At 49.0% G+C, this 15,782-nt stretch overlaps 4 protein-coding genes across 4 annotated transcripts; 2 read left to right on the plus strand and 2 right to left on the minus strand.

Moving 5' to 3' along the window:
• Positions 1-4,426: 4,426 nt before the first annotated feature.
• On the plus strand, positions 4,427-7,888 carry HOO65_010393 (Calcium-transporting ATPase 3; the record flags this gene model as incomplete). The annotated part of the gene is made up of 2 exons (XM_071005334.1): positions 4,427-4,636; positions 4,709-7,888. The coding sequence occupies 2 exons, from the start codon at positions 4,427-4,429 to the stop codon at positions 7,886-7,888; spliced, it is 3,390 nt and encodes a 1,129-aa protein (XP_070862215.1).
• Positions 7,889-10,546: 2,658 nt separating this feature from the next.
• Positions 10,547-12,668, plus strand: HOO65_010394 (D-lactate dehydrogenase cytochrome, mitochondrial; the record flags this gene model as incomplete). Its single annotated transcript, XM_071005560.1, has 5 exons — positions 10,547-10,880; positions 10,961-11,432; positions 11,534-12,231; positions 12,292-12,386; positions 12,495-12,668. The coding sequence occupies 5 exons, from the start codon at positions 10,547-10,549 to the stop codon at positions 12,666-12,668; spliced, it is 1,773 nt and encodes a 590-aa protein (XP_070862216.1).
• A 121-nt stretch (positions 12,669-12,789) lies between these two features.
• On the minus strand, positions 12,790-13,905 carry HOO65_010395 (Protein ssh4; the record flags this gene model as incomplete). Its single annotated transcript, XM_070999703.1, has 1 exon — positions 12,790-13,905. One exon carries the CDS (start codon positions 13,903-13,905, stop codon positions 12,790-12,792), a length of 1,116 nt encoding a protein of 371 aa, XP_070862217.1.
• Positions 13,906-14,617: 712 nt separating this feature from the next.
• Positions 14,618-15,580, minus strand: HOO65_010396 (30 kDa heat shock protein; the record flags this gene model as incomplete). The annotated part of the gene is made up of 1 exon (XM_070999704.1): positions 14,618-15,580. The coding sequence occupies one exon, from the start codon at positions 15,578-15,580 to the stop codon at positions 14,618-14,620; it is 963 nt and encodes a 320-aa protein (XP_070862218.1).
• Between the last annotated feature and the right edge of the window lie 202 nt (positions 15,581-15,782).

Here is a 15,782-nt window from a genome sequence, read left to right on the forward strand (position 1 = left end):
GGGTAGGTTTAACATACTGCCTTCCTTGGTTTTGTTGAGTCCAAGTCAACGCTTTATTCTCTTATCATGTATGGCATTCCCTTCTTCCTCCCATTCCACCATAATATTCCTGGGGCATTGTTTCATTTGTTCTCTAGAAAGTTATGAGAGAGGGGAGGGGAAGAGGAAGGGGATGTGCATAATAATAGCTGCAGAGCGAGGCTTATCTCTATTCCTTTGCTTTGTGATCGAATCAACGCTAAGTGAAGGGATATTGAGTAGCCTACCGAAAGCAGCGGAAGAATTCGAACAGGGTTAGGCTTCGATGAGTGGCTATTTTGAGCAGTATTTACATGTGATTTACTGCTGTAGAAACAAGAACGACAGGTTTTGTTGTTTCAGTCACAGCCAACGAACTCGAAACATTTTTGTGCTATCTGCTGCCCTGTGCTATATAAACCTACATGGCATAATGCTATGTCTAGCAGAGACAGAGAGAGACCGACTGGACGGCGCAGCCAGAGGAACTTTGACATTTTGCCGTTTTATTAGCTCTATTTAACAGGCCTTATAGCTGGCTTACTCCGCACGTTTTGGGGTGAACAGGGCCGTGGTGCACCCAAACGCACAGCTTTGCCCAGCTAAACCCAGTATTTAGTAGGCCGTTCATATATCTATTGACATAATATTTTGGTTAGAGGAATCTGCCTTGCATGAACGATTCTAAATCAGAATTACCTCTTATTATTTTCCTCGCTTTAGCTATAGTTCAGAGCTTTGCAAGCCTGGAGATTTGGCACGAGTGAATAGACATGTTCATAGCCTTGGTTGTGCTACGGGAGGCACAGAGAGTGTTATGCATAGCTGCTATGTGCGCTCTATTTATACTTGGTTTAGTGCAGAATGGGGGGAACTACGCTACAGGTTAGGCTGTGGTGGCGTGGACACAGAATCTAGGTTGCAGGCTTTATGTGTGTTTTTGCATGTTGGTGTGTAGGTACAGACAGATACATATAGCCAGACAAATATACAAACGTAAATTTACACACAGACATCGATGCACACCCATACAGATAAAGCATTGCCTCTGCACAGCTTCAGCTGAGGTCTGATAACAACGAAAAGACAGAAGAAAAAAAAGGGAGATAAAAGGTCTCAGAAATACAATGTTTAGTGTGTATATACCTGCACATATGTGGCTCGTATTAATCCCAGCCACACACATACACACACACACGCCAGCACATGCACACACATCACAATGGACAGCCTGAGAATTAGTCGTACTTATCATCTTTGTCGTGCAGTGCTAAGTGCTTGGGCCACCAATTGGTGGGCCTCATAGCAAGCTAAGATTGAAGACTTGAGACTCTGGAAATATCTGGAAGCTTCAGAAGAAGGGCCACATGGCAGAAGCGAGGGTGCTTTTCTTGTCTATCAAAAAGGATGAACAAGAGCAAGCCAAGACTACTGTTTGAGATACGAGCCACAATAGGACACAGGCCAGATAGGCCAAAGGAAGAGATAATGGACTGATAGACAAGAAGAACTCCGTTCCTCTTTCTAGTTTTAGTCTCGCCATGTGCTCTTGAGCACGTTCTAGAGATGCCCGTAATTCGGCCTTCCCCCATACACCTAGTCGCTGAGGACCAAGCCTTGCCCCTCGCCTCGCTCTCTCCATGAAGCTTTGGCGAGCATGGGATCCATTCCACCATTGCACAAGATTTGTGTTAGTCGTGCTGGTGTAGAAGCGAGAAGACGAGAGGGCGAGACGAGAGGGCAAGACGGGGCACGCCACCCTTATTGCGAGAACCTCAACATATGAGACAAACAAATGGGGAGAAAACAAGCTGGCCTGTTTCGGGTGCTTTATTGTTGAGCCAAGAAGAGGAGAAGTGAATCATGGAGGATAAGAGAGGGAGGAAGTTGTTGGAGAACAGTCATGACAAGGGTATGTGACAAAAGACACAAAGTATTGATACACATTAGTGATTGGCCTGCAAGGGTATTTATTATATTTATATTATATAGGCGCTTGCTTAGTCATTCGGCTTTTCACCTGTAGTAGCTTCCTTCTTTTTGTTTTTAGTCTGTTTCCGCGTCGTTGTCCAAATGCCTTTTTTTTCTGCTGTTACACATGTTGGTTGTTGACAAGACAGAGCTTGCTTGGACTTCATGAAATGCTTGGGTTGAGGCTCGTAATTGCATAGGGCAGCAAATGCAGTAGCACACAAAGAAAGCCGAGTCAATAGGTAATGGCAAAAATTAGTGGTCCAAACAAGTCGGATGATGGTGATAGGCCATTACGAGAGCAGCTGACTTTATCAATGGGGCAGACTTGCAGATGAGGTCTTGGCTTTTTCTTGGGGTTTCTGTCTATCGGGATTAGGCCTGTTCTTGGTGTTGTGATGAGCCGTTGGCTTTTGTCTTAGCAGCTGGGCGAGCCTGTGGATGGCAAGTAGTCAGACAATAGACGGTGAAGAAGAAACACACATAAGAGCAGGGAGGTGTAGACGTATCAGTGCTAAAGCAAGGCAAAGTAAAGTAGTAAAGGCGGCGATGCTGTGTTGTGCTGGAAACTTGGGCCAGACAAAGCACATGCCACTAACATCAGCACACTAGGCAGCCCACAAGATTAACAACAACTAGCTAGTGGCTTATCAATTCAGATAAAAGGCTCGAGCTTGTAGATACAGATAAAGTCGTTCCAGCTCTTCTTGCCACCCCGACGCACAACGAGAGGAAAGAGGGCCGGACGGACGCTAAGGCAGCAGTCGGATTGGCATCCCGAGATAAATGGCGGCCTACATTGGCCTGCAAATGTTGAGTCTGTCTACATGTGTATGTATGTGCCTGTGCATGTGTGCATGTGTGCATGTGTGTGTGTGCGTGTGTACAGTATGTGCCTGTGCAAAGCTGGTGCGTGTGTCATGTCGCTCGCACACAAGCACGTGCCCTTTGACCAAGAGCAGTGTCTGCAAAAAGAAAAAGAAAAGAAGGTAGCACTGGTAAAGCAGTACTCCGTGAACTTGCTTTACGAAGGATATAGAAGGAGGCCAAGTCCTAATAAGGAGCAGGCCTCAAAACGAGCATATAAAAGAGAGCAGAAGCAAAAAGAAAGCAGGCGGATTGACTTCGTCATGTCATAGATAGCCCATAGATAGACAACGAGCAACGGGCAGTTAACAAGAACATACGAAGCATGCCATGGATAGCAAGTCATGACTCTCACCTCACTCTCCCCCCCCCCCCCCCCCCCCCCCCTCCTCAAAGGCCCACATCCGAGACCAAGACGGCCATGCGGTGCTATCTGCCTCGGTCATTGGCGGAACCGGTAGCTTTTAGCCCAACCTGGTTTCTGTAAATTCGCCGCCTACCCTGAAATACTCGTGACCTAAGACTCGCCCAGAGGGGGTGGAGCTACAAGAGTGCCAAGCATATGCGCCAAGGAGATGCCAAGCATAGCGATACTTGGCAGTGAAGTCGTGCTTGAAGTTTCATGGAAAAGTGCGAGTTGGGTAAGAATAGGAGGGAGGCAAAGAAGAGAGGAAGAGGAAGATGAGGAGAGAATGGGGAGAGGAAATAGAGGGGGCGGAAACGGAAAACGGGGTGGGAGAATAAGACGGATGGTGAGATAGCAGAATGGCACAGGGCTGGAACAAGACGCGAGCTTGTGCTTTATTTTGTTTTGTTTGCTCTTCTTCTTTGCTGCCCTTTTCTTTTCGTATTTGTTCTTATTAAAATCTTCCGTGCTTTTGTTTTGTAGGTGCAAAATTAAATATTAGAGAATTAAAGAAATAAAGAAATAAAAAGAAACTTGTGGTGGTTATACTACGGGCCCCACTTCTCTCTCGTTTTGGCTCTTGCTCTCTTTTACTTTCTTGCCCTCCTATCCACTATCAACGCCAAGTGCAACTACCAAGTTTAGTCACCCAGGCTTTAGTGGGTCCTCCGGCTTGGCTTTACTACTAGACTAACAATCGTTGATGGACGTCGAAGCAAAAAAAAAAGCTCTTCTTTTAATCACTTTTTCCTCATCTTTTATAGCCTGTTTTATTGTGGAGGGCGTGTCTATAAGACGCTTTCGATCTATGAAGCCAATGGGCGAGAGTGGCCTCGGCCCATAGCTTTGTGTGAAAACTCATGAGACTTTCAAAGTATAAGTATGGCCGGGCGCCGCACACCACCAGCCAAGATGGATGACAGATTTATCTTTATCAACATCAGACTGCATCAGACAAGGTTATCTAGATCTTTGATAGCCTTAGAAGTATACATACATTGATTGCATACTGCACATTCACGCTTACTCACTTCTACTTCAACTCACAACCCCAACAACAACCATCCCAATGATCACACTTCGTTGATCTCTCTCTCTCTCTACACATCTACCCCTCTCCTCTTTCTTTTTTCTTCCCCCCTCTTTCTATAGTAGCCCATCACCATGTCCAAGACTACTGCTGATTTCAAGCACCCGTTCCTCCTTTCTGTGGAGGACACGGCCCGGGATTACTCTACCAACGTCGATGCCGGTTTGACTTCTTCCCAGGTCTCACAGCTTCAAAGCATCCATCCACCCAATGAGCTGGATATCGGCGATGGTGTTGCCTGGTATAAGATCCTCAGCAAACAGCTACTGAACGCTATGATCCTGGTACGCCCTTGCCCTCTCTTCCTCCTCGTTCTGTCTTACCCGTCCTAGGCTGGCTAACTCCTTTATTAATAGGTCCTCTTTTTCGTCATGGTTCTGAGCTATGCCTTCAAGGACTGGATTGAAGGTGGCGTCGTAACTGTCGTCATTATTCTTAACGTTGCCATTGGCTTCTGGCAGGAGTACAAGGCTGAGAAAAAGATGGATGCCCTTCGCGCCCTATCGTCGCCCTCGGCTACCGTCCTACGTGACGGTGTCTCATCCGTGGTCCCCAACGCGCAGGTTGTTCCTGGCGATATCGTCTATCTCAAGATGGGTGACACTGTCCCTGCTGACATCCGCCTTTTCGAGGCCATGAACCTTGCCTGCGATGAACAGTCGCTCACCGGCGAGGCCCTTCCCGTCGATAAAATCACCGAGAACACCATTATTGTGCCTGGCACTGACCGCATTGCCACTGAAGACAGCGAGGTGGGTATCGGTGACCGCATCAACATTGCCTATGCTACAACCACTGTTAAAAAGGGCCGCGGTGCTGGCATTGTCATTGCTACTGGTATGACTACTGAGGTTGGCAAGATTGCTTCTAGCAGCACCAAGAAGAACCGCAAGCCTGGCCGTTCAATGAACTACAAGAAGTATGGCAAGAGACAGGCTGCCCACGGCGTTGCCCTAACCGCCTACGACAAGGTTGGCAAGTTCCTAGGCCTGACCGAGGGAACTCCGCTCCAGAGAAAGCTTGCCGGACTTGCCTATGTCCTTTTTGGCTGTGCTCTGCTGCTTGCCGTTGTTGTGTTTGGCGTCAACGAGTTCCACGTGCCCAATGAGGTTGTCATTTATGCCACGTCGCTCGGTATTGCCATCATCCCCGAGTCCCTGGTAGCCGTGCTGACCATCACCATGGTCGTCGCTGTTTCTGTAATGAACAAGGCTAACGTTGTCGTTCGTGATCTCTCGGCCCTTGAGGCTCTTGGTGGCGTAACCAACATCTGCTCGGACAAGACCGGAACCCTCACCCAGGGCTCCATGATTGTACGCAAGGCTTGGCTGCCCAAAAACCATCTCTACACGGTACATGAGTCTCAAAACCCCAGTGATCCAACCCAGGGCCATGTTACCCACCAGGAGTACACTGCCCCTAAACCCGAGCCGAAGCAGGAGCGCAACTTTGATGAAGAACGCTCTGCCCTCGCTCTCAAGTTTGACGTGCCTGAGGAGAAGCTCAACGCTGCCAACCAGGCTTCTGGAAACGATGCCGCTGGAAACAAGGAGCCCAAGGAGGAGCCTGCCACGGTCACTCCCGCTCTTCGGGCCTTTCTCCTATCCTCTGGTCTCTGCAACCTGGCCAATGTGCGCTACGATGATGATTCCCAAAAGTGGACCGCCGCCGGCGAGCCGACCGAAGTTGCTCTCCAGGTCTTTGCACTGCGTTTCCAATATGGCCGCAAGGCTCTACAGGGCAAGGGCTGGAAGCAAGTAGCCGAGTTCCCTTTCGACAGCTCTATCAAGCGCATGTCAGTGATCTACAATGCTCCTATTGACGATGACTCTATCGAGGGATGCGCTGAAAACTCTATTGTTTTTACCAAGGGAGCTGTTGAGCGTGTTCTAGACCTCTGTTCTCACTTTGGTTACAGCGAGGACCGCACCGAATTGACAAACGAAATCAAGGACGAAATCATGGAGCAAATGTCCGCACTTGCGTCACAGGGACAGCGTGTATTGTGCATTGCCTACCGCAAGTGGGATGGCCGCTATGTGGCTGAGGAACAGGGAGCCGATGACAGTACTGGTGAGAACTCACTGCGTAACCGTGTTGAGCAAGGCCTCACCTTCCTAGGACTTGTGGGCATCTATGACCCTCCCCGCCGCGAAACCAAGATGTCGATTGCTGAGTGCTCCACCGCCGGTATCCGTGTGCATATGCTCACAGGTGACCACCCCGATACTGCCAAGGCCATTGCCAAGGAAGTTGGCATCATTCCCAAGAACTTGAGCGTGCTTCCTGACTCTATCAAGCAAACTGTTGTAGTCAAGGCGACCGAATTTGACAAGATGACCGACGAGGAGATTGACGCCATGGAGGAACTGCCATTGGTCATTGCCCGCTGTGCCCCCAACACCAAGACCCGCATGATCGAGGCTCTGCGTCGCCGTGGGGCCTTCATGGCCATGACCGGTGATGGAGTCAACGATGCCCCATCGCTGTCGGCCGCCGATGTCGGAATTGCTATGGGCTCTGGCTCAGATGTTGCCAAGTCGGCATCCAAAATTGTGCTGACCGATGACAAGTTCAACTCTATTGTGGCTGCCATTCGTGAGGGTCGCCGCATGTTCGATAACATTCAAAAATTTGTCCTACACCTGTTGACATCTAACGTCGGCGAAGTTATCCTCCTGGTTGCTGGTCTAGGGTTCCGCGACTCGCGTGGTTACTCCGTGTTCCCCGTGTCTCCTCTTGAGATTCTCTGGATCAATATGGTCACTTCCTCATTCCCTGCGTTTGGTCTCGGCCGCGAGGGTGCTGCTAGCAACGTGATGCGCAAGCCCCCTCACGATAAGAACCGCGGCGTGTTTACCAACCAGATTCTAGTTGACATGATCGTCTACGGTGTTCTTATGGGCTTTGCTACCATCATGACTTTCGTTATTATTGTCTACGGCAACCACGATGGAAACCTGGGCAATGATTGCAACAAGAAGTGGTCCGAGTCGTGCAGACCCGTCTTCCGTGCCAGAGCCGCTGTTTTTGCCGAGCTTACATGGCTAATTCTGCTTTCGGCCTGGGAATTCAAGGATCTTCGGCGCTCAGCCTTCCGCCTCAATGACGACGAAACTAATCGGCTGTCAGTCTTCAAGGACATGTACGCGAACAAGTTCCTTTTCTACTCGGTCGTCATCGGCATGCTCTCCGTCTTCCCCGTGGTCTACATCCCCGGCCTCAACACCAATGTATTCAAGCACCGTGGCATCTCATGGGAGTGGGGCCTAGTGGTCGGCTTCACCATCTTCTTCATTGCTGGTATTGAAGCCTGGAAGCTGATCAAGAGACGCTTCCACTTGCTCGAAGACCGCCCCGTCAAGCGTGGTGCCTATGCCCAGGGCAGCTCAGATGAGACTCCGGGAACATTTGGCCGGTCCATGACTATGGTCAGCTTCAAATCGTGGCGCACTTTGAGACGTTCGGAGACGAAGGAGTCACGGGCTAGCTCTAGCCGACGCAAGAGAATGTCCGTTGGTGTCACTCCAGTGTAAGATGTGTGTTTTCTTTATTTTTCCTTCATAATCTGTTTTTTTTTTCTCTTTGGTTTGATCTGTCTTTATTCCCAGTTCCTGGATATTCATCGAGGGATCTATGTTTATTGTCTTTTTACGCCTGGTATCTAAGAGTATCGCGGCTTTATTTTTCTCTACTTTGCATTTTGTATTTACATGTACAGTTTATTTATGACGAAGAGGAGGGGTTGATGGGCCGTTTTAAGTACAATGTACGGGCATCAGGCTGATTTTGAAGACTCGTTAGACATTAATTTTGAGAGTTCCTATTCGCACACCAAATTTCAATGCCTCGACCTTTTTGTGGATTGTACGTACAGGACCAATAATAAGTTCAAGATGCCATTATTTACTGGTAATACTGATAATAGTAAGCAATGCCAAGCAAACTATGCCCATCTTCCATGGCCTCATAAATAATGAGAAAGCAAAGACATACGACCAGCTTATTTCTTGTGTTGAAGAAGCACGTCAAAAAACCATATACAGCAACCGAATATGGTGATCACAAACAAGGAGGATGCACTGAAATTGGCGCTTTGCAGACGAATGCCATATATCACGCAACGGCTCTATATTGTCTATGTCAATTCGAATATCGTCTCCCATGTAAAGATTAAGCGGAAAAAGCCACCACAACACCTGACGATACTAACGCTACTGCTACTGATTTGGAAGATCAAATGGAGGCACCAAATCGTCAAATACCGTCTATACCTTCATCTCTTCCTAAAGAAATACCACATACACAGCAAGGCCTAGATGACATACGAAAGTTTATGGCTTTTCCGTCGTTAGAGGGGCAGTTTTCTGAAGCCTGGGACCGTCTACAGACTGAATTCGAGGATCAGTCAGAGGTTATTACTTATATAAAGCGCAAATATTGGCCAGTACGCCAACAGTGGGCAGGTTGTTTTACTAAGAATATCAGAAACTACGAACGAACCACGTCTCTAGCAGAGTCGGCACATTGTGAGCTAAAAAGCTATTTGGTCAGAGGTACTAGTGAGTTAAAGAAGGTTTTTGATATTATTCCAGAGCTTTTACGAAATAACCAAAAAGCTTTTAGTCCAGAACTTGCTAAACAAGAAGAGTGTATTCGACAAATTCATACACCAAGTTGGCTTGGCAATATCCCTCGCTAGATCTCGTATACCTGTGTTGATATTCTTGCCAAGCAACACCGCTATATTGCAGGCGTACAGGCTTCAGGTCCACCTTTTATACGCTCTTGTTCTGGCCTTTGTAAGAAGCAATATGGCTCACCAGACCAAGGCTCCCGCCATCCAACTGGCTCAGTGCAGCGCCACCTCAGTCACTAGGAATATGACAATAGGATCAGCGGGATATGGAGACAATTCAAGACGGAAAGACGGCAAATAGCACTGCCTGCCAATATCACCAAAGAAGACACAACAGGGGAGGCTGCATACAACACTCAGCGCAAGAGACCCAAAGTAGACCTTGAATTGAGGAGAGAAAGGGTGTTGAAGGTGGAGCTAATACGCCTTTGTGATTGGCTGGATTGTTGTCAGATTTGTCATGTGATTGGTTTAATAGCTCGGTGTGTGGGGCATTGAAATTTGATGCGCGAATAGGAATTCTCTTAATTTTTAACAGGCAAGCCATCACATACTCGCCCTGATAAACCCAAAAAGCCACATCACCCCTACCTTCACATCAATTCCAGCCACCATTACAAGTTTATCAAATCACCCAACATGTTCAGCATGTTTGGATAGCGAGCTCACAAAATACAAATTTCTTCCTCATAGCCAAGCATTAAGCTTTGCATACAACGAAAAAAAAAAGAAAAAAATAGAACTTGATAACAAGTTGTTAAAATCAAAAATTCCACTCGCGATGGCCCACGAAGGGCAATCGACGACCGGAAACTCCACGATGTGCAATGCAGGCTTCCGACCATGGTCCCAAGGATTCTTGATCCCCCAGAACCCAAGCAAGGTAAGTATGAAGAAGAAAGAAAGAAAAATTGAGCAAATGGTGGCAGAACAGCGTCTTATTTATACTAGCCTATTAGGGCGGTGAAGCTGCTTGCTGATTAGGCTGGCAGAAAATAATATCAGGAGGCTGGGAGCCAAGGTTTCCACTATTTTATCAAGCTTCCGTCCAATAAACAATCAGTAAATCTCTACCCCAGTAAGAGCTATTGACCGCCCGTCGACAAGCTTAGCAAGCAAAGTGCTCTCTGAACTTAGGAGATAAGTAGGGTTATATAAACTCCAAGGAATAAGGGTTAGTCTCCACAAAGCTGGGATTGGCTAGACGAGGGCCTCACTCACACACATCTTAGGTGTGTTCATGATAGGCTTTAGATATAGCTTCGATTATCTATCTGACTGGTGTGCTGTAGCAATTGCTACACAATTAGACTCAGACTTGAGTCCAAGCCCGATGCAATATACTCATACATCCAATTCCAGACCGATAACCCTTCCTTGATTTTCTTAGATTACTCATATAGGCGAATACCCCGCCAAAAAAAGTGCCATAGCAACGAAAAACGAAAACATGCACATGGCCTGACCGACATCGCCAACCTAAATCTTGACGAAATCACCAACAGCACCAATTCCAAAATTTGGCCGACTTTGCCGACAGTGGTAAACAGCAATAATGATGCGCCCGCAAACTCGATCGGCGCAAACGGCGCTTCGCTGCTTGCGAGCCCCAGCCCAACATGGCCCTGCAGCATCAAAAAATCGCAGCACGCTTGTCTCCTGCGCTCCCACCACGGCTACTATCAGCATCCAGCGCACACAAACCCGGGCAATTTCATCACAGGAGCCCACTCCGAATCGCCCGCCGTCTAATGAGGAACGGCTGGGCAGAAGTTTTACCGGCCAGATGATGGGCAGTATTGGCCAGCGTTTGGAGAGGGAAAGAGCAGATCGTCAGAGGTGGAGAAAGGACGATACAGCGCCATCCAAAATGTGGTACACTACGTTTCGTAAGCTGCCTTTGTATCCCTGCTACGCAGGGTTATTGTGATCGGTAGAAATGCCAGTGCTAATATTTTCGGCATCGCAGTGTTCCTATTTGCAACCGGATCCTCGTATTATCTTGGCGGCCTTCGCCCTCACCCCCCTAGCGAAGAGTCTACCCTGCCCCTGGGACGAGCTACTATGCCTCAACTCAAGGCCAATGTCGAGAACATGCAGGCTGCTTGGGTTGACTTTGTCACTTTGCTTGGCGAGGGACGTGTTAGCACGGAAAAAAATGACCTTGACTTCCATTCTACCTCGTCGTGGTCGGCGCACCAAGCAAAAGCGGATGACCGGCCGTTCATGGTTCTTTTTCCACAGACTACCCAAGAAGTCTCCGACATCATGAAGATCTGCCATAAGCGCCACATCCCCGTGGTGGGATTTAGCGGCGGGACCAGCCTCGAAGGCCATTACACGCCTACCCATGGAGGCGTTTGTGTCGACTTCACTCACATGAACAAGATCGTAGCGCTTCATAAGGATGATCTTGACGTTGTTGTCCAACCTGGCGTTGGGTGGGAGAGCCTCAATGATCAGTTGCGCAAAGAAAATCTTTTCTTCCCCCTGACCCTGGCCCGGGGGCTATGATTGGCGGCATGATTGGGACTGGATGTAGTGGTACCAACGCCTACCGCTACGGAACTATGCGCGAGTGGGTTCTCAGTGTGACTGCAGTTCTTGCAGATGGGACAATTGTAAAGACACGCCAAAGAGCGCGCAAAAGCTCGGCTGGGTACGATCTTACTAAAGTTTTTATTGGGTCGGAAGGTACTCTGGGTCTTGTGACTGAGGCTACCCTCAAGTTGGCTGTTGTGCCTGAGCACACTAGTGTTGCTGTGGCTTCGTTCCCCACGATCCGTGATGCTGCCAACTGCGTAGGCAGGGTAGTCAGCCATGGAATTCCTGTTGCTGCTGTCGAAATTCTCGATGACAACCAGATGCAGTGCATTAACCAGGCTGGCATGACCTCTAGAAAATGGGCCGAGACGCCTACGTTGTTTTTCAAGTTCTCCGGAACTGAGCGCGCCGTCAAGGAGCAGATTGAGACTACCAAGAAGCTTTCCAAGCAGGCCCAGGGCAAGTCGTTTGAGTTTGCCAAATCGGTCGAGGAGCAGCACGAGTTGTGGAGTGCGCGCAAGGAGGCACTGTGGAGCACGATGGCGGTCAAGAAGGAGGGCGATCGTGTGTGGACCGGCGATGTTGCCGTGCCCATGACACGTCTGCCAGACTTGATTGAGGAAACTAAAATCAGCCTTAAGAAGAGTGGGCTGTTTGGCAGCATTGTTGGCCATGTTGGTGATGGAAATTTCCACTGTAGGTGTACGGGACATTGTGATTTAGAACAAAGCGGAGAGCTAACACTTTCTTTCCTAGTAATTCTCCTGTACAACGATGCTCAGCGAAAGATTGCCGAGGGTGTTGTGCACGATATGGTCAAGCGCGCTGTTGAGATGGAGGGAACTGTCACTGTAAGTCGTACAACAGCCAGCCTAATACTATATAGCACTGTGGAACAACAGAGGAAAGGTCAAGAAAGAAAGATACAACTTGCTAACGATCATATCTGCATTGGCTAGGGCGAACACGGTGTTGGTCTTGTTAAACGCGACTATCTGCCCCATGAACTAGGGCAGTCTACTGTCGATCTCATGCGGAAGATGAAGACGGCATTTGACCCTTTGTGTCTACTCAATTGCGACAAAGTGATTCGCATGAACAAGCCGAAGCCTGGCGATCTTACGCAGTGGTAAAAAGATCGCCTTTAGAGGGCGGGGAGGTAATTCTTTTTACCTCCTCTAGGCCTTTAGGCGTGTAAATTACTGAATACCCTTTGTATATTATTACTAAATATGAAAGCTAGCCAAGTCCTCGTTACAGGATGAGTGCATATGGATCACAGCGCCATTTGCTTGGATCAAAGATAATTTCAACATCTACCACTTGATATGCTCCAACGACGTAGCATAAATCGTGATGTCCCTGTAGTCCAACCCGCGAAATGCTAACCTCGGAATCGTCCTCCTCATTCAAATCCCACACCCCATCCAGACGTCCGTTTCGAGTGAAGAAACAAGTCACCTTGGGCGGCCCTGTCACCTCTCCAGGAACCCGCTCGAATCGCATTCCCAGACCGACAGTCTCGCCCTGACTAAAGGGCTTGGTGAACTCCATCCCACCCCAACGATCGTTGATGTATCGATGGCCATCATCACCATGCACTGCCAAGCTTCCACGGTGCCAGCCTGGTAGACGCCAATCGGGATACGGCAGAGCCGAGTACCCAATGGCCACTGTAGGCTTGCCACCACCTGACGGGCCGTTAACCTTTACTTCATAGTAAATAGTGGTTATGGGCTGTTGGCTGGTGGATGCCAGCTCAGCTGAGTACACGGGCGGCATAGCAACCCATGACGTATCGCGCTCACTCTTTGTTGTCTTTAGGCTCCACACGCCCGTATCCGTGTTGATGGCCTGTGAAGCGGAGGAGGTGCCTGTGAGTCCATGCTGCGCCTGCGAAACGCTTAGTGGCGTACGAAGCGCGTAGTTGCGCGACTGCAACACCTTGGAAACATAGAGTGGCGCAGCGAGGTCAGTTTGTAGCGGGTTTTGCGCGCACCAGTCCTCGCCGGCATTGGCTTCGACCTCTTCGGCGTTAGACGTCCACGAGCGATCGTGTCCGCTGAAGAAAGCCGGTGGCGGCGGGAACAACGAGGTGTCGGGAACTGCAAGCTCCCATGCCTCGGGCTCCTTGGCTGGTGGTGGTGGTCCGTTGGGTGGTGCGTAGTCGACATAAGCCGGGGAAGGGCCCTTAGAGTCATGGGTAGGCGGGGGGCCAGGTGGTGGGACGAAGTTTTGTAAGGGGTTCTGCTGTGGGGGTGGGCCAGATTTAGCGGTGTAGTCTTGGGATGGGGGCTGTGATGAGGACATGAATGTGGTGGCCGAGTTCACATCCTGGCTGGTGGGTTGGTGACTTTTGGAAGACGGCATTTTCGCGGTGGCTGGGACTGGAACTGAGAGGGAAGTGCTCTGGGAATGGCCTATCTTTGCGGGCCGAGGCCCAGATGTGTCTGTAGATTCTTGTTTGCTTCCGAAGCACATTTTTGGAGAAGTAACAGGAAAACTGGATGGAGTTGGAGGTTAGAGGGAGAGAGATGTAGAATAAACGAGTTGATGTGATGATAGAAGCGTCTGTGCTATCTATATATTTATCTAGTTAGATGGCTGGGAAGCTTAGCGTGTCTGCGGGAGAACAGTATCTATTTCTTCTTGTATTGCGAATCAAGTCATAAACGATGAGGTCATCATATTATCCAGCGGGAATGAGTACGATTCTTTTATTTCTTTGACTACGGCTGCTTAGGCTAAAGTCCAAATTGGCTTGGCGTTCTGCTTTCAGAAAGGTCTTTGTTTTGTCAGCCTTGTCTCAAACTAATCTAATTGGCAAGGCTGACTTCGACTTCCATGTGGTAGTTACGGCATAGTGGATTGGATAAACTATTCAAGATGACATGCGAAAACAAAAAAGGAAAAAAAAAATCAAATTTAGTCATGGATATATTAAGACGCTGTGCTAATAGAACAACATAGCAAACCAAAAGAGAAAACAAAAATTAAGTAATAGGGTCCTGGAAAACGCCTTGCTAAGCCCCAAAAATCAAACTAGGTTAACCTCAAGCCATAAATCAAAAATTCCTTAGCTCTAAAAGATGATGACCTGGCGGGCCTCCTGGCGCGCTTTAGGGACAACGACGCTTAGAATTCCATCGTTCAATGTAGCATGGACCCGATCCGGGCGAATTCTCTCGGGGAAAGTGAAAGTCCGTGAGAACTGGGTAAAGCTGCGCTCCGAGTCCCAGTTTCCAGTGTTTTTAGGGGGCGTCTTCTTAGCAGGAACAGAAGGAACGGGCGCCTTGAATATGGCGCGCTCAGCCGCAGATGAGGATGGCTGCGAGACCTTGGCCGCCTTGGGCGATTTGGAGGGCGCAGAAAAATCGATGGGCCGCTTCTCGCCAGCAGAAGAAGAGGACCGTGTGCTGGTCATGGAGGTGATGGATAGGCGGTCGTCCTCATCGGGGCTATCCTCAACAGTTGCTTTGCGGTAGGTTGAAGGCGATGGCGAACGGGGAGCCCGGGTCTCAGGCTCCGCAGAGGGAGAAGTCTCAGGCTCAGTGTCGACACTCATCTGCGTGTCTTGGCCTTCGGCATCGACAGTCTTGTCCGCGGTGGCGGGCACAGTGGACGACAAGGAGTTGCGCTGTACGCGGCCGCAAACGGTCAGAGTCTGTGGGTCGACAAACTCAATTTCAACGTCCTTCTTATCTAGACCTTCTAGATTCCCATGTAGCTCATACGCATCCGCAGTATCGCGGATCTCGAACTTGGGCTGCAGAGCCGGCTTGAACATGGAGGAGGGCTTGACGACTAGGCGGGGAGTGATGGCACGGTAGGTAGAAGGCATTTCTAGAGAGAGGGGAGAGGCTACACTTCTGCGTACTGGTGCTCGCTGGCGGCGGGGACGACAGTAGCTAGGGGTGTAGACTGGAGCTGCAAAGATGGGCGTGGAGAGAGCAAGAGGCTGGCGGTAGACCGGAGACTCGAACTCGTTGAGCACGCTGAATGGAGAGAAGGCGTCGGGAGAGACAAAAGGAGTAAAGTAAACCATTGTGAGAGTTTCAAAGGTTGTGAGAACTGTCCTGATTATTGAAACAAGTAAGATGGACTCGAAATTGCGAGTACAAGTAGAAGTGTTGGCTAAATTGAGAAGAGGATCTTGATGTTGTTATTCTATGATGAAAAAAAAAAGATTTCGGAAAGCCAGAAGAGATGGTCATTTTGCCATTATTTATACATGAAAGAGTGCATTT

This window comes from Ceratocystis lukuohia, assembly GCF_044167205.1.
Source record: "Ceratocystis lukuohia strain C4212 chromosome Unknown Supercontig1_pilon, whole genome shotgun sequence".
Classification (NCBI taxonomy): Eukaryota; Fungi; Ascomycota; class Sordariomycetes; order Microascales; family Ceratocystidaceae; genus Ceratocystis; species Ceratocystis lukuohia.